The sequence below is a fragment of the Streptopelia decaocto genome, assembly GCF_964273445.1.
Source record: "Streptopelia decaocto genome assembly, chromosome: 2".
Lineage (NCBI taxonomy): Eukaryota > Metazoa > Chordata > Aves > Columbiformes > Columbidae > Streptopelia > Streptopelia decaocto.
This window is the reverse complement of record NC_138655.1, coordinates 44,681,443-44,702,490: the sequence shown is the minus strand read 5'-3', so window position 1 is coordinate 44,702,490 and position 21,048 is coordinate 44,681,443. Positions and strand designations below refer to the sequence as shown.

At 42.3% G+C, this 21,048-nt stretch overlaps 1 protein-coding gene across 2 annotated transcripts in view; it reads left to right on the top strand.

The window, feature by feature from the left end:
* Positions 1 to 1,336: 1,336 nt before the first annotated feature.
* The window catches only part of MAPRE2 (microtubule associated protein RP/EB family member 2), a 102,766-nt gene continuing 83,054 nt past the window's right edge, over positions 1,337 to 21,048 (top strand). The window contains exon 1 of one of the 2 annotated variants that reach the window (XM_082046351.1): positions 1,337 to 1,360. Coding sequence is in view for 1 of the 2 variants with exons in the window: in XM_082046349.1 (XP_081902475.1) it covers positions 11,309 to 11,380 (72 nt within the window). In the remaining variant the exon portion in view is untranslated. Of the gene's footprint in view, positions 1,361 to 11,258; positions 11,381 to 21,048 lie in introns of those variants that run through there. The other variant, XM_082046349.1, reaches the window with a different exon arrangement.

Here is a 21,048-nt window from a genome sequence, read left to right as displayed (position 1 = left end):
TCAGTCCTTCACACAAGCTGCTCAGAAGGGAATGGCACTTTTTCTCCCAACATGCGTAATACTTTCCCATGTCTAAAATAAAAGAGTTACAGCAAACCCGAGTTTTATTTCATAGCTCTGGGGATTCCCTCTTCCCCCCCCCTTTTTAATTTTGTCTTCATTTAAACATGCCCTAACAGAATGCCCAGGGGGAAATATCAGGTTGCATTAAAAGGGAGGGAAGGGTCTGCACCATTTCTCCTAGCCCTAGTTGATAGTTACCATTACAAAAACAGGAAAAAACATCCTGCAGAGATCACCTCCGCCCCCAGCATTTATAGCTACATGACAGAGCTTAAAAACATAAAAGACTAGACTCCGTGTGGGCAGGACTTGACCAACAGTCCATCTGCAGAGCAAAGAACTGAAGATAGGGCCCTGACAGCTTCCTCGGGCTAGCTCAGTTTTCCAGAGAGCTTGTGGAAATCAGCATCTTTCTGCAGAGAGGGCTCTTGCGCTGTGCACCTCAGGCCGGTCCAGCGGGGCTGGGGAGCCGAGGCCTTGGGGAGTTCAGGGAGGGACCGAGAGGGGCGATGCTGGAGCCGCTTCGCAGCCCCAGCGCCGTCCGACCGCCTTCGGGAGCCCGGGGACCGGCGGCTCGGGGGAAGCCACGGGGGCTGCGCGCCCGCCCGGGATCTCGCCGGGACCGGGGCCGCCTGCGCTCCCTCAGAAGCCGCCGAGGGAGGCAGAAGGCAAGCGAGGAGCTTAAATTTATGCCAAAGACGAAGAGAGATGAAAGGGACAGTGAAAGCGTGGAGAGAGGAAAAAAGGGAGAGGAGAGGAGAGGAGAGGAGAGGAGAGGAGAGGAGAGGAGAGGAGAGGAGAGGAGAGGAGAGGAGAGGAGAGGAGAGGAGAGGAGAGGAGAGGAGAGGAGAGGAGAGGAGAGGAGAGGAGAGGAGAGGAGAGGAGAGGAGAGGAGAAGAGAGGAGAGGAGAGGAGAGGAGAGGAGAGGAGAAGGGAAAGGAAATGGGAAAGGGAAAAAGGAAAAAGAAAAGGGTGAACAAGGAAATGAAAGGGGAAAGGAAAAGGGAAGGAAAAAATCTAAAATCTCAAATAAAAAATATATAACTAACTTAACAACAATAAGTAATAACAATAGTGATTCAGCCAGGTGTGGGTTGCAGCACTCGCAGCCCCATGCGTGGAAACGCTCTCCGGGACAAGGAAGGAGACTGTGTCGGGTCCCCGGTGCCGTGCCGTGCCCGGGGAGGTTCCCGTGGCGCCTCCCGCGTGGGGCGGAGCGGAGCGGGGCGGGCGGACAAAGCCGGGCTGTCAACGGGGCGGGCGGGAGAAAGGAAAAGCGGCGGCGGCAGCGAAGCAGGTGAGGCGAGCAGCGGGGGTTGTGCCACGCTGGCACCGGGAGCGGCCGGGTGGCTCCGGTGCCGGGAGATGCCGTGCCGTGCCACGCGTGAGCGGCCCTGCGGGGCGTGGGCGGCTTTGTGAGCCTCGGGTAACGGGATCGCCCCGCGGGGGACGGGTCGGGGTCTGCAGCCCCCGACCCGTCCCCCGCGGGGCGATCCCGTCACCCGTGGGCAGCTCGGGGAATTGCAGCCGGTGGGTATCGGGTCACTTTTTGTAAAAAAGGAAGCGAAATTTTAGCTCTGTGGCAGGCAGTGCGAAAAACAAAAACAAACCTCATGAGTCTGCTATCCTGCGGAGATTAAGCCAGAAAAATCTCAGGAGTATTACAATAAGCAGCATCCCTAAAGAGTAATTAGTATTTAGAGGGCTTGAGGGCTGAGAAGCGTGTTTCTGTGTTTGTTTTGTCGACAGGGAATAGTTGAGAAACAGAAGAGTTGTTGGCTGGCTCTGCAATGTCTTGCGTCAAAAGCAGGAAGGCGCTTACTACCGGATGAATTTAAAATCCTGCAATGTATAACCAGTTTGCATGTTGCTGCTGAGTTGCAAGTGTCCAAAGCAGCTTCTGGTAATGGTGTCTTGAAAGGAGTTTTCTTTCGGTGTGCTGTGTGCTAGGGACGCTCCGTGATGAATAAATCCCACTCCAGGGGATGCACCTAAAAGCCTGATGATTCAGCATGCTGCATTCACTGACAGAGCGTGGCAGATCCTGTGAAGAAAGACACAGGACTATGGGCAGATATTAGCGCTACCTGAAGCCGCGAGCTTCCTATGCAGTAGTGGCACATGAGAGCTTGCAGAAAAAAAAAATACCACTTAAATTTTTAAATTTTAAACAACTTCTAATAATTCAAACAAACAACTCTCTGGTGCTTTCTATGGTGAGTGAGTTATAGTCCTTTTTGTACTTTACTTGCTTCCCAAAGGGATATTTGCTTTTTATCTGTGGCCCCAAACTGTGTAGCAAATGAAGTGAGGCTAATAGTATAAGCTCATAAATTAACATAGCGAGAAATCTAAAGCAGTAAAGAAAGTGAAAACTTTTTGCAAGATACACTGTAGCAATTTTGCTATGTTTTTAGAGAAGATAAACACTGGGACAGAGATGACATTTTAGAAGTGGAATATCAGAACAGTATTTCAAACAAAGTATCATACAGCTTACAGGTTATTTTGTGAGATGCACTTGCTGTTTTGAAACATGTCTTTTGAAGTCAAATGAACTGTGTAAGAACTTCTACAGTAAAACTGTCACAGGATAAATCTTTTAGTCAAGGTTCCAATTGCCTCAGCAAAGAGCTAAGTATTTAGAAGTACCATCTCAAGGGCATGTTGAGATATTTATTATTCAGCATCTGTATGAGCAACCATACACACAAGTCACAGGCTGAATGCTCTCCAAATCCTTGGTGTACACCTGCTCACTCCATTTCTGTTGCTCGAGATATAGGGATGCCTGTTTTAATCCTTGTTTACGTCTTTACTCACACAACTGGATGTGTGGGATGGGCCTTCACACAAGCAGTCAGAAGATACAAACAGCACAGAATGTCTTTGTCTCCCACGGGGGTTATCTGCAACTGCTGCTGAGATTCAATGGCTGCTTGTTAGCAAAGTCCTTGCAGTGAAAATCATCCCAAAGTGAAGGACAGGAGGGTTATGACCCCTTAACTCACCTACTGCCATCTCCTGTGGGTGCAGTGTTTGAGTTACAGGAAGGTCTCCATCCTCCTAAAACACTTAGTATTTATGACACTGCTCTTGCAACAGTGAAATTTCATCCTGTTGCTAGCAGAGAAAGCTGACTGAGATGCTGTATGTTCTATTTAAATACAACCAAGAGCTTCAGAAATGACTAGCAGATGATAAATTTGATTTTTCCTGAGGGCAAGTGTTGTTTCCTTCAGTCTACCTCAAGTCCAGCCTACAGAATCCATGAGCTGCTAGAGCTTCATAAGGAGAAAAGGATTGGCTTAGTAGGAGGGTGAAGGAGCCAGGGACAGCAGCATAAAGGGCAGTTAACATCTTGTGGACTTGGTGTCTGTGAAATACCTATGCCTTTTAGACATGTTTCAGAGACAGGAAAGTATGGATATTTTTCTATGACCTCACTTTGTGGGGTGTGCCACAGCAGGTTGGTATAACTTGGTCAATTACCCTGTCAGACTGTGTTACAATGCCTGATGCTGGGTATGTTTTGGTCCTTTAAGGTGTCTTCTGCTTATTTAAAACTTTTGGTAGCTGGCCACTTACCAGGTACCTGTTCTTCAAGGTCAAGTCTTCCTGTAGCGTGTCTCTTCCCCTGAGAAGGAACAGAGACTCTGGTGCCCTGTCTTTTGTTCCTCAGGCAGGAGAAGTTCTTTGTCTACAATGGTAGTGGGGACAGCTTCCCTGGAAGGACATGGAGTCCTTCTAAATTGCATTGGAAATAACCTAGGTGTTGATAATGCTGACTGGTAGTCTGGGGCTGGGATAGTTATTTCAGCCCTATGATTTCATTTGTAATGCCCTGGTTTAGTTTTAGTTGTCTGATATTCTAAATCTAAGGCCCCTCAGACAGTAAAACTCTCAAATCAGGTTTCTTTCAGTTTTTACAGGTCCAAGTGTTCTCAACTATTTACCAGTGTTTCTTTTGGCTAATTAGCATTTTTCTGTGTTATTTTTTGACCGTTCACCCAAATGCCAGTGAAATATTTGGAGGAGTTAGAAAATAAATGACACCTCCTCCACCCACCCACACCCCCTCACTCCAAATGGATAATCACAAGAATTCATCCTCAGTTAATCTTTGAAAGAAATCTGAGGGCATTGAAAATTACTAAAACTTGTGCTAAAGCATGTCATTCAAATTTATCTTAAAATTACTTTTATCCTCGCCCTTCTTGTCTTAAGATTTGCAACACTGAAACCTTAATGCAGATCAGCTTTTTAAAAAATAGCTTCATTCCAGAGGAGAGAGAAACACTCGACTAACACAATTAGGTTACTGGGAATGCATTTTCCCCTTGGGCACCTCTGGAGAGTGATACTATATCATGTTAAAAACTGTGAGCTGTTGTCTCAGCAAGAGTTTGGCTGGGCCGGTGTTTGCATGGGATGTGGAGGGAGAATGGCTGCTGATGCAGAAAGTCCTGGTGAGGAGCACGTGGACAGCATTTCTCTGGGTTGTTGAGGGCCCAAAGACCAACCATTGTGTCATGGCACATGTCCTCTTGTTGGGTGAGGCTTAAGTGAGATCCTGAGCCCTTCAGCACCTTTATATATGTTATTTATTGATTTTTACATATGTGTATATGTGTGTGTATGTATATAAGTGTGCTGGCTTAGCTCCTTTGAGGATAGCTACAGCTGCCAATGTGAAATCCTTGCAGCATCAGCAGGGCTCGATTTCTCACTAGAGAAAAGGTGAGGTGGTTTGGGGAAATGCATGTACGGTGTTTGCATCCTTTTTGTCGTGGGGTGGCTGTGGACCCTCCTTGCTGATGGTCTCTGCAATGCTTATCTCTAGGGGCAGTGAACTTAAAGACTGAACTCTGACAGGGCTATGGGTGCTCTAAGGGTGCTCTAATCTATGGGTTTTAGTCTGTCTGCAAGAAAGGTGGGGGAAGAAAGAGCCTCAAACCAGGTATTTTTTTCAAGCGGCTTGAAAAGACAATTCATGGGCTGTAAGGAATAAGCAGTGACCAATCTCCTGCATTTGAGAAAGTCAGGTAAAGGAAAAGGGGACTGTCAGCAGGGCTTATAGAGAGGAGAATGCAAAACATGAACTGCTGGGAAAGGATCCTGAAAACAAGAATGCCCTAGGAAAGCTGTCAGGGCAAGTAGTTATCATATTGTTATCTAAAGATGCAGTTGCACCTCAAAACCATTTCATGTTGCATTTGTCCCCAGTGGGCTGAACCATAGCCCCAGCACATAGTCACAGGACAGGGAAGATTTAGGCACAGGCCTGTTCTGGGAGCACTGCCCAACATCAGCAGCCAGCAGTAGGGCTGCCCTGAGGTATTTTTATTATGGCTGTGTCCAAAACATACTTTTAAGAGGCTGAAAGAAATCAACCCTGCTGTCTAATGGAGTCTCTATAGCAAAAGCAGGGCTTCAGGTAGGGAAAGTATGCTCAAGTCTGGTCAGCAGCTGCAGCCATAAGGAGGGGACAATGCTCTACAGTGGTCTGGTAAAGATGCTTGATGGTGATAAAGAGGAGGAGAGGTGGTAGAGAAGATGAAAACATTGCAAAGTTTGTGGGGAAAGGCTTGATGAACTTGGGAGAACGCTGCCTCAGTCTCAGAAGCTCCTGAATCTTGTGTTGAAGAGTTTTGCATTCATTCAGCTTCACTCCCCTGAACTTCAAATGACCCCAGATTTCAAATTTTTTTTTTCCCATTTCAAATTTCAAAGTTTAGAAACAGTTCTGATGCTTTACAGGAGCCTAATCTTTAACCAACTTTCTTCTGAGAATGGCTCACCATGTTACATTTCCACCTTCCCAGAATAAGCCAATGGCATTTCTTCAGCAAGGCAATTTCAGATATTGAGTATATAATTTACACTTTTTGTTTTGTTTTGTTTTGTTATTATATTTTTTTTTTTTACCTGAAAGGATAAAACTAGGAGGGTCCTAACAATGGATAATCTACCACACACATAAATTACAAGCTTTCAAGTTCATCTAATTACCAATGCCAAACCACTTTAAATTAACAAGTTCCCATAAAATACAAGTCCTGCATAGATTTGACAGGTGAGAAGGGGAGAAGGTTGTAACATGCAGGCCTATCATCGATAAGCTTCTGACGCCTAAGTTGTTTCCATCTAGTAAATCTTAACAGAATTGTTAAAGTCAACAGGTGAAAATCTGTGTCTGATTTCACTGCATGGTTTGGTTGTGCAACATCTGATATGAAATGGCTGAATGTCTTCTCAGGCTACTCCTTCCAGAGGAATTATATCAAAACAGGCTTTCATCTGGTAACCATATTATATTTCAATTAATACTGGGTTTAATATATAGTAGTATCAATCTCTTTTGACAGTTTGAATCACACCTGCAAGCAAAGCATGTCAGGTTTTATCAAAGGAAAACAATATGTTTTGTTTGCTTTTACAATATTCAGACTAAGTAGAAATGTTGTGAGTGAATTAATTCTTGAAGCTTCATTGCAATGTGTCACTTCATACTAACCTTGGATCTCATGACTCACGTCTGCTGGGAATGTGGCATCCCTTGGCAAGCTTATGATCCTGAATCCAAGAATATTTGCAAGCCGGAGGCAAAGACCCAGTCTCAGAGGCAAAACTGAAGCAATAGATGAATAACTCTCTCGATTACCATTATTACTGAGTTCTTCATGTCTAATATTACTTCAGAAGATAGTCTTGCGGGAGTAATTGCAAATGCACATATTTTTTGGCAATGTTTATATCTTGTGGCCAAATAAATACATCTCCAAACACCTGAAAAAAAGTGTCTGTTTTGCTTTGAAAAATTGGAATTAGCTTACTGGCAGATGGCATGAGCACATCGTTTGTATTAATAGACCTGTACACACAAAAGGAGAACAGGTGACTTCTGTTTGTAGTTAAGCTAATCACAGAGGCAGCAAAGAACTCCTGTTTTATCAGGATTACTGCCTAAACTCCACAACTAGACTCCACCAGCAGAGCAAATACTTGCCTTGGCATTTGATGCTCATAGAGCATCATGTGCTTTGGGGTTTCCCCGGAGTGGTTGGTGGCCAAGGTAGGACATCCCACTCATGCAGTTCTGTTCCACTTCAACAGGTTAGTCTGCAGGTCTGCTGTAAAGGTGAATGATTTAGTTATTACCAAACAAACAAATATTTAAACACCCTGACATAAAGTATGCAAGATTACGGGCTAAGTCTTAGAGTTGTTCACTTTTTTTCAGTTGACTCGTACATATTTTTCTTGCAGCTCAAGTTCTCAGCCATTATTAATTGCAGTGACCTTTTATAGTCAGTTTTATTCTACTTCTTTCAACTCCATTAACCCTTTAACTCCCTCATGAACTTTGGTGTCAATCATAATAATGAGAAATATTTGGCAAAAAAAAGCAGGAAATTTAGTGATAGCAGAGACTAGACATTGGCAATTGGTTGTAAACATCTTTATGCCTTGTTAGCAAGCCACAGGAAATTTACTAGGAATATACATTTCTGTAGGGGAAGTGAGGGTTGCGAGGTGCAGCTGAAAACAGTCTGGGGAATGTCAGAGGGAAACTGAATTTGCTGAAGTTTTGACCAGCAGCCCTAGGCTGGCTGCATCTTGGAAGATTTTTGAAGTGCGGATTAAATAATTCCAGACGATGACAAAAAACTCTGTTAAGAAAACAAAAGGTCTGGGCTTTCAGCCACTTGGGGTTGTTTTTTTGTGCCTGGAAAGAACCCTGCACCCATTTGCTGCTGCTGCTTTGGCTGCTCCTCTGGAGTGCCCCTTTCTTTCTCACACAGTCCCTTTTATGAGATTTTTCACATTCCTTATCTGTGTTGTGTCTCTTCCCCTTTGCTGCATACTGATTTCACCACAAAATAGGCTGTAATTCTGTCAGGTGTTTTTAATGCCTTTGCCCAGGGAACTGGATAGCCTCTGCTTTTTATAGGACCATAGAACCATTTGGGTCGGAGAGAACCTAGTTCCAACCCCGCCACGGGTAGGGTTCCAACCCCCTAGTTCTAACCCCCCCACCATGGGTAGGGAAAGGGAAACCCATTCCTGGGGGGGTCAAACCACCAGCCTCTGGGTTAACAGCAGAACACACTGACCGATGGCACCACAGATACCCCTGAAGCTCTGATGGGTACCTTGCTGATGTGGGTTCCTGCTTTTGACTGACCATGATGTTTTAACACTGACTCTTTAAACTCCTCTTTCAGAGGCAGAGACTTGCTTGCTGTTTGACAACTATCTGGTGTTTTCCAGCCCGATCATGGGTTCAGGAGGAAAGGCAAGGGTACAGCAAAGAAGTTCAGGTCAGCCTCACCCCAGGCAAGCAGAGGAGCCAGAAAATGCCGTGCCTTACCAAGAGGAGTGAGAAGCAGTCGCTGTGTTCAGGGTTGAACACATTGCTTTGTCAAACCAAGAGCTTTTGATCCAGGTGTCCATAAAGAGGGAGGAGACTGTGGAATAAACCGAGACTAAAACTCAGTCTAAGTTTTCTCCTGAATGTGAAGTGCCAGCAGCCAGGTTAATTCTGTACTTTAAACACTGATGCCTTGCTAAGTATGAGCAGATTTAGAGAAGCTTCCACAACTGTCCTTGCTCAGGAAAACAAATATTCTTTTAAGGCTTGCCTTTGCATGGTAGCAGCTGGTAAAACCAAGATGAAACCATTAGAGATGGGTGCGACTGAAGTGCTTCCTCAGCAAGGACTAACCTGCTCGCCCCTTCCTGGCAGCTGTGCGCTCACCTCTCTTAGTTTCAGCTGCTAAAAGATGATCTGGTCAACCAAGCTTTAGCAATTTCCTCTGGTCATAATGGCAAAAAGTGTGATTTCTCCTACAGCTGCATAATGCTGTGTTTGCCAGTAGGATAGCAATAAAGTAGTTCTGGCAGGCAGAGCAGGTATACCCTCATAGCTGTAAGAGCTCTTTGTGATATTCAGCAAATAAGACCATAAGACCTTTTTTCCGCGCCCCCCGCCCCCCGCCATGTGCAGCATTTATTAGGAGCAAATCCCAGGCACTGAGCATTTTTTCTTTTGATGTTATTTGCTAGCTGCTACAGATGAGACCAGATTTTGTTTCGCCATTTCACGTTTTAGTCCTGGGGTATAGTTAGTACCAGCTGAAACTTCAGATCCTTTAAAAGTTATAGTGTCATCTCTGGTATCCTCCCAGTCCCGTATTTCTAAACAGAGCATGATTTCAAGCCCCAGCCTAGGAAGTGCATCAGTACAGAGCTGGCTGCAGTGAGCACAACATGCTAGTTCTCATACCCTGATTCCTGGCTTTGCCCATCTCCCATGACATTCCTCCTTCCTTCTCCCACACCCCTGGATTCTCCCACTATGCCTGGGGAACATCGATTCACAATAAGAGAGAACTCAGCCGAGGATGTCAGAGCTGACCTGTTTTGTCAGTCATTACTGAAGCAAATATAGATGAAGCCTGCCCACGGTACCCACCTCTGCTAGAGGACCTCTCAGTCATAAGGAGGAGCATGAGCTTGTCTGTATTTCTCCCAACTCTGCATTTAAATAGAACTGCTTTCCTTACTCTCACATGCTAGGTTTATAATTTCTGAACTTGCCAAGATGTTGTCTTTTTCCTAGAATCATCAGACTTTCTTTAAAAGGTGAAATGGTTGCATTTGCCATTGGAGAATGCTGCAGAATTTTTGCCTTCATGTATGGTATAGCATCAGATTACAGACTTTCAGCTACAAAAAGGGACATCCCTTTAATATGGATTTCAAAGTAAAAGATGCTTTATCTTGTCTGCAGAGGTATAGAAGCAATGAAAAGTGAATACTGTTGTTTATTAAGCAAAATTTCTTATTGCAATTAAAGTGTTTTTTTTTTCCTCTATCTGGCACTCTGGGAGGTGGGGGAAGAGGAGCACAGGCAGTATTAAGATTGTCTTTTAATTTCATAGTAAAAGTTCCATATGGATACAGATATTTTAAAGTTAGCATTTTCGGAAAGAAATGGCACACTTCTGTGAGAAGGGGTGAATGCTCTTCTTGTAATAGTTTTTAAAGTTAAGATTTGGCCCAAACCACTAATTCTCAAGAAAATACCTCATCTGTTAATATCAAGATGGAACAATCACTTCAACTAAATACAGGAAATGTTGGGCATAATAGGCATTACTTGCGCAGATCTTGTTAACAAGAACATAATTTCCTAATCGCTCCCTTGAAAGCAAACCCAGATGATAGAAGCATAGTTGAGCTCCTGCCAAACCCCTCAAGAACTCTGATTTCACACCCAAGCTCCTGCAGGAGTGCCAGGATAACCTCAGCTGTTAAGTGAAAAGAAACATTAAGTGCTAAACTTGTAGTTCCTCATACTTGTATTTTTAAATACAAAAAACTATCAGCTGGGGTAGTATAAAAACTTGAGTAAGAAACAAGTACGGACATCTAGATGTGTTTGTACTAAGGCGACAGATAACTCTGCAGGCAATATTGCCTTAGTAGCAACATCCTGGTCCATCTCCACATCTTCTTGAATTAGGCCTCAAGAATATGGTCACCTTTTTTTAAAAAACTATTTTTTAAAGATGTAGAGTAGTTAGAGGACAAAAGAACATATTCTAGTTTTTTGTGATGATGATCCCTCCACAGTGAGGGCATGTGTGTGATTTAATGAGGCATGCAAATGGCTTTGATCTTGCATCATCTTCATGATGTGAGTGATGAAAACAGAGGCCTTCATTGGTGGTGGAGGCTCTTAATGGGTTGCAGTGATGTAAGTAACAATTGCTGCAAGTCCATATATGTGTTTTCAATATAATGCATCCCTAATACAAATAAATACTGAAAGCTCTTAGACTTCCCTCAGGTTGTTACAGCAGTGCTTTTAAAAAGCAAACCGCCAAGCAAGCTCACCCACTAAATGTTTGTAGCCCATGTTGCAGGAACTGTAAATATTAAAGAAAACTTTAATTTTATTTATCTACATTTTTCCCACTATCAACTAAGTATCTACTTTTTTTGGTTTTTAAAAGCAAAACACATGACAAGTTAACAAAATTATTATCTTGCTCCAGAGAAGTTTTAATAGGCTGAGTTTCTGGGTAGGATGAAGGGTGGAGCTAGTCATTTAGCCACACCTATGGTGAGGCTTATAAAAGGAAGTTTCCTAGGAGAAGCTCTTTTTTATTAGTCTATGGCAACTGTCAATTTTATTTAACAGGGTTTTATCTTAGGGAAAAAAAAAAATTGTACAATGTCAAGACCTCGTAAAGCTTCCCAGAGTGGAGATGTTCCTCTAAATTCATGTTTGAAACAACAGGGTAAGGTAAGTCATGGAGTCTGCTTTACTACCTTAGTTCATTTTTACATGTAACTTTTCTGTGTCAGAGAGCTCAGCATTATTGTAATTCCAAGGGTCTGTATTTTCTTTACTGTGTATAGCTGGGGTTTTGTTCTCTATAGTTTTGTGTTCCTGTAGCACTAACTCAAATGGAGAAAAAACAACTTTAAAAAAAAGATCCCAGAATTTGTTAGAGCTTGGAGAGGTTGCTATTTGTCATAGGGTGGTCAGGCTTCCAAGGCTGATGACTTTGAGGGCTAATTTGCACACCTGTCCACAACACTAAGTTTAATGTTGTTGTCCTAATTGTGCTGCTCTTTGTAAGTCACACCAATACTAATTTCTCAAGCATACGAGCAGAAGATACGCTATGCTTTATTGCTCAATTGCTGTGGCTTACTCATGACTTTTTGATACACCCAGAAATCCTGCCATAATTTTTGTTTTATACTGTATCATAGTTTCCTTATGTATAAATATAAATAATTGCTTATAAGTTATTCCGTTCAGCAGAGGTCTCATGAGTTACTGTGGATATTCTTCAATGAGATTTAGTGCTGTAAAGTTTTGTTTGCTATTGAACACAGGTGTTCATGTTGGTTCAATAATTCTGTAGGCAGGTCTGTATCAGTTTACAAGATGATTGGGTGAATCTTCATAATCATCAACTGAAGCCAAAAGTATCATATCAAGAAACTATCACACCAATGTAGGGTGTGTAGCATGAATGTGTCAAGAATGCTGATCAGCATAAAAATACCTATCTTATTACACTGGTTACCTAGCTCTGGGCTTGTTGTTGGTGTGATGGTAAAGCAAAATTGTAAGGAATTTGAAAAAGAGGAATAAACCTTAAAAATACTTTTTAGGAACTCCTTTCAGGCCACTGGAAAAATGTAAGAAAGATTGGACTCCTTTGAAAACTTGAGAAGCAACCAGAGAAAAATATCTGAAAAGTTGACTTTTTCCTCCAATTTATTTATCTGTACCTCACTAAACTGGAGAAAAATCATACATTTTCTCTTGTGAGCCTTCAATTTAGAAGGAGTGGAAGTCACTGTTTTGGTTTTTTTTTTATTTGTTGCTCCCAAAACATGGGAAGTATTTGGCAGTCACTATTATACCAGTCTTTCTCCAGACTATACTCCTATAACTACCACATGCTACAAAACTGACCAAAGTGAAGGTTTCCACAAAACTGGTGGTGTTGATGGGCTCTCTTTTCAAGCTGTAAGCAAAACTGTGAATTAATGTAGCTGGCAAAAGCTGAGCGATGGCCTTTTGGGCAAAATGGTATGACATAAGCTAGAGAGGCTGTCAGAGCATTTTGACTTTGTGTGATTAGTAGACATGAGAAAATAAATGTATCTTGTATTTGAATAGACACATTTTCTACCTTGATAAGGCCGTGGTTTTTCTTTGGAGCTTTTGCTGTCAATATTAAATTTGCAGGATGCTTGACTTGAGCAGTGTGGTCATTTATACTTGCTACCCTGTGTTATTACTGATATCTAACAAATTGTGGCTGTGCTGGATTGTGGTGAGAGGAGTCTTGTTTGTCAGCATAGTTGTCTCCTGTGAGGGCTTTATCTGCTGCCATTCTTCCGAGAGCTTAACATGCTGCAGTTAAATTGTTCATAGCTATTTTAAGTGCATTGCATTTATTTTAAGTGTCTGATGTAGACCAAACTGTTAAAAAATATTTGCTGTTACCTGTTGTTGTACTAGTGCAGTAAATGAGAGAGATGAAGGAAGAGAAAAATACTATCAATACTGGCAGAGAATCTTAAATGTCTCTGCTCTTGGACACATTTGGATTGGTTTTCTGAACGAGGAGAAAGTTTGAGCTTTTTCAAGTGGGTAATGTAGAGTTACCTTTTAACATCGCTGCATAGCTTAACGTGTTTTTGTAAATTTGATCACTTCCTCTAAGCAGAGATTAAAGTGACTTCTGTCATTTTGTGACTTGAAAAGCAATATTCATGTAATAAAATACTCATCTGGGTAATTCTAACACTAACCTGCTATTCAACACAAACGAGTCAAGGGACACTGACTGTCCTATGGCCAATGACTTATTATATTTGATAAGTTTAGATAAATCTTCAAAAGGCTGCTTTTGAGTAGACAAACAACTAGCTTAAGTGTGTTGTCTTTCTCTCTTGAATTGGATTTTTGCAGCCACACAGGTACTAAATGCAGAAAGTCCACAAAGATGACTTCTTGGTGGTGAGCTGAGAAATTCAGAGACAGATGAGCAATGACAATCTCTTAGTAACTTCTTTCTTTGAGGTAGCGTATGAAGACTGATGCTGACAGCTGGATTACTCTGATGTGCTATTCTGTTAGTCCCTTCACATTTAAATACTTTTGCGATGAGAAGATTCATGCACAAAACTTCAGCAAATTTGGGTGGATGCTAAAATTAAGTTTTGCTTTGGATTGTCCCTCCTTAATTCATGCATGGCAAAACAGGTGCATTCATAGCTGATCTGGGGGAGGAACATGGAGGCATCTTGCAGATTTGGCTGGGGTGCATGCAGAGGTGGAGTGGTGGTCAAGGGGAAGGGGTTGGTGTGGGCGGCTTGAGGGGTTCCAAAGGAAGGAGGGGTGTTCCCAGGATGATGAAGAAAGTGAAGTGGAAGGAGAGAGGCCCCCTCACAAGGGTGGCTTCTGAGCCTTGGCCTAGCCTTTAAACCTCACTGGGTTTGAAGCACTGTGGTCTTCAGTGTCTCTTCTTGTTTTCCATTGCCTTTTCTGCTACCATTAAGAAAGTGAGTTTCCTGACTCCTGGATGAGGACAGAAATGCATTTTTTTCTACATTTCTGGGTCTGCCAAAGTCAGTTTTACCCGTATCACTGAGAAGACCTGGGGTGATGTTTGCTTAGCTGGATGTTTTATTGCTTTATGAATCAGCACATTGCTATGAATCCTCCTGTTCAGCTGTCATTTATTTAGATTGTGGGATCCTTAAATCAGAGTGATTTTACAGATCTTAAAATCATTTCAGTTTCTTTAACGTGACTGGATTTCCTGAAGTTCAGGTCCTTTTTTGCAAGCTGGAAGGGGAGTAGCAGATGATGTGGTATATCATGAAAGCTCTCCTTAGGTAACTGAGATCCAAATAACAAACTGAGGAAAAAAAAATAACTGCCAGTCAGACGTCACTTGGCCTGAGACAACAGTTTTGAGATGTGTTTGTAAGATATTTGAAGGCCACATCTGCTAAAGGATGTGGGTAGCATCCTGCGTATGACTTTAGGATGATGTATCATCCCTGCTTGTAGCAATGATCCTTCATTGGGATGCAGGGACTACAGACAACATGTGATCATGTTGGAAAACCAGATAGAGAAATCCTACGATGGGCTTGTCAAATGACAGGGAACTTATTATGTAGCTGTGGAACAGACCAACAAGAAACATTTGTCTGACCGATGGCAGTGATGTCTCCTGTCTTGGTCTGAAAGGAACGCGTAGCTACTGGTACAGTTTCTGTCCATTAAAACAATGTGGCACAGAGGAGTTGATGCTGCTTTGTTACAGCATCCACAGTGTGCTACTGCAATAAATTCTAAGTGCTGTTTCATGCTCTTTTGTCGTGAAGATCTTATTTTGGGTTTTATTAAATTCAGTCATACACAATAAGACATAAATAAAATGTGTATGTTACACAGTAGTCTAAATGCATCCATTGAAATCCACAAAGATTGGTGGTACAGGGTATAGGGCCTCTGAGTTGTTTACTGTGTAAGTCCTGTGCAATATGGTGTTTATCTATCCATTTTTTTCATGATGAACTGTTTACATTTCATAACTCACTTCTAAAATGTGAAATTGCAGGAAAAGCTTTGCTCAGAGCAATATCTGAGGTAAAACTGAATGGTATTTCTGTCTTTCTCATAGCCCTAAGTGTACAGGTTGGTCCTGAAAGGTGCTGCTGAGATTGCCCAAAAGTAATTGATGGGAGCTGGGTACCAGCCTGTGTGCTTGCAGGGTGCTGCAGCAAAGCCTGGGGCTGGCCTGAGCTGCATGGGGGAACCACCCACTCTTTTCAATTATATGAGCATAATTTGGAGGCCTTCAGCCCTCATAGCTGATTTTGTTAGAATATAAAAATACATGTTAGAAGAAAAAGTACTTACGAACAGGAGAGAGTTCTGGTAGGTGAGATTAAGACTCTTTAATAAAACATACTTTCCATGCCCGATGTCTCCTGTGCAATAGGGTCCTTCCCTCCTATCTTTTCTAGTTCTCTAATTTTTGGCTCCTGAAGTTGAAAAAATTCTGTGCTATCCCCAGGAGAGTTTATTTTCACTTCTCACTGGGCTTGTCTTCCGGTTTGGGTCCCTGGCATGAGCCTAGTACTTTGTTCGGACATCTCCTGTTGTTCACTTGTGCGTCATGTTGACCATGGAGGGATTTCACTCCCAGCTTGTCCCATGATGTGCACCCACAGCTAAGCCCCAAAACAGTCAACCAAACAGTTCTCTGCAGGTGTATAAATTTTAAAACTCTGAGCTGGATCCTCTCTCCTGTGCTACTGGATGCTTTTCCATTGGTATCAAGCAGAGACAGGCCCACCTCTTCTGGGACACGAACTGCTAAAACTTGTGGCTTTATTCCAAATTAACAAATCAACTGCAAAAGAAGCAGCAACTTGTGTTTCTGTATTTATTGAGTTCTTAGTGTCAGAAAACTTATGCTGGCTTGCATGTCCTGTTTTCCTGCATGGAATAGCAGGGGAAAGAGCACAGCACTTTAAACAAGAAAAGGCTGTAAGCATCTGTACTAAGGAAAGCAGGAGTATTTCTGGGATTCAAAAATAGTGCACTTCCCAGTGTAACACCGCATCACTTGGTTAAAGTAGAGACAGCTTCTGTTGTATTATTCTTTACACATCTTGTATGTCAAAATATATTATCTGTCATTTTCATATTCTGGAAACTTAACTTCAACATCAATTTGTCATAGAAAAGGAGTAGGAAAGCTAAACCCTGACAGTCTTCTCTGGGACACAGCAGTTTCTCAAAACCGACACATTATACCAAGGGAGAACAGAATAATGCTTAAGTAAAATGATGTGCTCATACTGTCAACAGGCAAAAGGCATTTAGTTTGATAAGCTGCCAAACAGCGTCATTTGAGAGCGTTGCAAAGACTTCCAGCTGTCTTGCGTGCGCTAACTAAATATCTGGGCAAATTAGAATTTGTCCCTGTGAATATTTCACCAGAAGTGACCTTGCCTGTTCTGGTTAATTCAAGCTCAAGTGTAGCTTGTTGCAATCTCCTAGTAATATTTTTGATCAAGACTGCATTTCTCTGAGCATCCTACCCAATGCTGAGGTGAAGGACTGTTTGCTGCAGTACAGCAGGGCTCTCCTCTCGGCTGCCTCCCCGTCTGCTGCCGGAGATGCTGCCCAGCTCTGTTGACTCATGTGGAAGGTGTGGTGTGTTTTGACCAGGAATGGAAGGGTGTAGAAGAGTCGCAGCAGAGTCTGAGACAAGCCCTGCAGGGAAATCAATCTTATGGGAAAGCGTAGGTTGAATCTTGCATTTTTGCTATGTGACTTAACAAGCAAGCTGACTACCAAAAAGGGAGAAAAATTGGACTTACACCATGAGTATACACCAACTGTTCATTGGCTTGTGAGAGAGACCTGCTTTCAGCTGATGTTGGATGTTTCAGCTGTGGACACTATCCAGCTGCTCATTTGTTCCACAAGTTTCTACCTTGATTCACCTTGGGCATGTTCAGTTCAGTAGCATCTTGTTACAGGGATTTCCAATAGCTGACTAATCTTGCTGAAAACACAAGGGCTTTGTTAAATGGGAAATAAGGATTTCATTTGCAGAAGTTTTATTTAGAGCCCCAAAATGTACACTTACCTTTTGCATATGTATTCTCTAACTAGCATTGTTTGTGAAAGCAGTTGTGCATAAAAATACATGACAGTTGCCATCTTGGGAGCCTTGAATGCGAGGAGTGTTAAGTTTATGCAGGATAGGAGGTCTGCCAAGCACTCTTTAGGCTCAGCTGAAGGACACGTTGGTCACTCCAAAGAAAAACAGCTACTAGGAGACTAATACTACAGAAAGTTTGAAGCAAGCTTATCCAGCAACATTAACAAGGGCTAGGTTGTCTGGGGAAGATTGCACGTACCTGAGAGGAAACAGTAAGACTCATTCTTCGGCATAGGGCTTGCTGTACCGGCAGGTTTATGAAGCAGGGAAAGAAAAACAAATAAACCCCCAAACCAAACAAAACCTCAAACAAAACAAACAAAAAACAAAATGAAACTAACTAAAACCAAAACCAACCAACCAAAAACAACAAAAAAACCCCACACACACAAAAGAAAAAAAAAAGGAAAAAAAAATACACCACCAAAACTGTCAAGAGGTTTACTTCCCAATCTAAGCTAAAAGACTTTGTCTTCTAGATGTGAAAAGTTGTTCAGTACAAAAGTTTAGTCAGGTGTAAGGGAAATAATGTGCATGTAAATGGCAAATCAATCCCAAGTATCAATTTCTTCAGTTAAGTGGTGACTTCTCTTGCTTAGTTTGGACACCAACAGTGTCTGCGAAAGGTGGTGGGAGAGGTATCTACACTTTAATTGTGTATACTACTGAAATTATTTTAGTGCTGCTCCAAATCAGTACTTTCACGTGGTGGGCTGAAGGAAAAACTTACCGGAGCAGAATGTTGTGGAAACTTAAAGTGATCTGATACTGTAGAATAACTTGGAAACTTCCCAATTAGCTTTTTTCTAATGAGCAGAAGTTACACATTTGCCTTCAAGTTAGCACACTGGTCCACTGTGTTCTGTGTCTGTAGAACAATGTAAAGAAACCATTTCTTGCAAACTCTGCACCACAGCCTCTTGGAGGAAATACTGCAGCTCAGAAATGCAGCCCAGAAACTTCTGATTTAGTAGACTTCAAATGCAAACTATCCTTTCAGAACAAAGCATTGTTAACTTGAGAGGTTGAAGTTTGACAGTCAACCTTTTGAACCCCCTCCCATATGACTTGCTTTAGTTGTGTAGTATCATGGAGTACCTAAATGAGATAAAAAGCTGTCAGTCTTATCTCACAGACTGGAATGTTTTCCTTCAACTTGAAGCTCACAAGCTGTGATCAGCTGGCAATGTTATTGTAACTGAAGGAGTAAAAGGTATTTAGGCAGCTTTCAAATACAGTCCTGCTTTGAAGAACCCCTCAATGACATTCTTTTTTTCCCTTAAAATGAGATCACTTTCTAGTTTCCAGGTCTATAAACACCCAAGATCCAAAAACGTCAGCTGGCTCTGTGCTCCTTCTGTGTCAAATACACAGGTTTGGCAATTTTAGCTCTATTAATTACTTGTATGGGGTCATTACCACAATGAAAGTGTCCTCAAGCTTCATTGCATTTTATCTTTACTATTTTGCAGGCAAGATGAAAGATCAGCCCCAGTGGCTGATAGATGTTTTGTAAGTGCAGGCTTCTGATCCTTACTGACGATATAGCCAGCTATTATATTTGTCAGTGAAGTTCTGCTTCTCTTAGTGACCAGAGATACTGCTGCCTGGGTAGGGTAAGCAAATAGGCAGTTGTTGTTTTGAAACACTAATAAATACCAATTAGCATTTCTCTGCCTGTTCCCCCAAGGAATCCAATCCTATCAACATATTCAGATAGTGTTACCTGTGCCAAACACAGCAAATGCTGATGGCTTTCAGTCAAAATACCTACAGAAGACTGTGAAGTGATGGAGTACAGTTCTTCTGCCTTGTAGGTGAGGATAGTTGGAGGGCTGGCTCAAAACATGAAATACAAAGGGTGATCTGCCCCTCAGCAGCCTGGAGAAGGCTTAAAACATGCTCCTTCAAAGAGTTTGATGACCACCTGGCTGTGATTGTCATTTGGAACACTTGAGCACCTTTCTCCACTGATTAAGTAATGTAAAAGATTAACATAGTCCTTTCAGCAGAGATTGGGACCCAGGAATAACTGTCACATTGTGTTTATATAAACCTGACTTTTACAACTGGATGGTTGGGACTGCTCAGGTGAAAATGAGAGGAAAACACTCAAAATTTTTTGAGTTTTTGTTTGACTCAGAGCACATGTGGTGACCTGTGCAGCACCAATGAGGTGATGCTACACCCTTCAATGTATCTTCATCTGTCATGTGAGCACCTTATCTATTCAGAGGTTCATGGGATGTTTCCACAAAATGTAGCCTTACAGGCTTCGTAGGTTTGTACATCTGTAATTGACTGAAAGTAATCTGTTCTGCTCATACAAGAAAGGAGTCCAAGAATTCTTTAACTGCTTCACTAGTGCTGTAAAGAGCAAAATTTTGGGGTTTAGTTTATATGTTCGATATTATGTATTATAGATATATTTATGCATTTTACATTTAGATTCTTAAGTACTGAAGCAAAAATCAAGGTACAAGATTTTAGCTGTTTTCACCATCACCACAGATACTCTACATCCTCCAGTTAGTCCCATTTTGCTGTTTAGGAGCTTGAGACAAAGACATGACAGAACGGTTAAAGGAGCTGAGGTATCTGAAGTGGCAGCCCACCCCGTATCCTAACTAGGGCTCTCTTTCCTGGGTAAGGTAAGCAGGCAATGAGCAGCTTGCAGTTATGGTATTTTTACATGGAATCATTGGATGATGCAGATTGAAAGAGAACATCTCCAACGCTTGTTCAAAGCCGTCCCAAACAGATCAGGTTGCTCAGGAATTTGTTGAGCTCTGAATGTCTCAAAGACATTCACACTTCCCAGCCTTGCTGGACACAATGTTCAGTCACCCTCATGATGAAAACACTTTTCCTAACATGTGACCAGGATTTGCCCTGCTGAAACTTGCCTGTTCCCTCTCGCAATGTCAGTGTGCGCTCCATCTTCTCTACACCCTCCCCTTAGGTAGCTGTGGGTTGCAATGAGACATCCCCCTACACTTTAAGCCTTCTCTTCTTCACACTAGACAAACCCAACTCCCAACCATCATGTGCTCCAGCCCCTTAACCACCTTGATATGGTAGACTAGGCTCCAGTATGTCTGTCACTGGTCTGTGGCTACCCAATACACAGGTACTCCACCTCTGCAAGTACAGGAGAATAACCACTTCCCTGAATCTGCAAACACAGACCAGTGTAGGGTTGTCCTTCTCTACTGCAAGGGTATGCTGCTAAGTTGGTTTCTTTCATTTTTTTTTTTCAACTTGTCCACCAAGAGCCCCAGTTTCTTTTCCTCTGAAGTTGCTCTCCAGTGAGCTGGCACCCAGCAAGGTCATTCCTTCCCAGGGGCAAGAATTTGCATATTTGCTTTTCAGGCCTGTCTTTGCCTCTTTCCTGACCTGAAATAGGCACAGGTAGTGAATGTTGTTCTGTTTGAGAGATTATTTTTACTTTTCAAAGAAAGCTACTAAATTCTGTAATTTAGCAGAGATCACCACTCGGTAAGTTAGACAACTTGCAGGCATGGCTGTGTGTCAGAACAGGGGGCTGGTAGGAATATTTATCCCCCTCTTGGTGGCCAGCTAACTAATTTTTGCTGAATATTCTCAGATAGATACACTTAATTTTCTTCCCTCAATGTAAAGAGAGATCTGAAAAACTAATCCCACAAAAGAGGACATTCAAGCCATG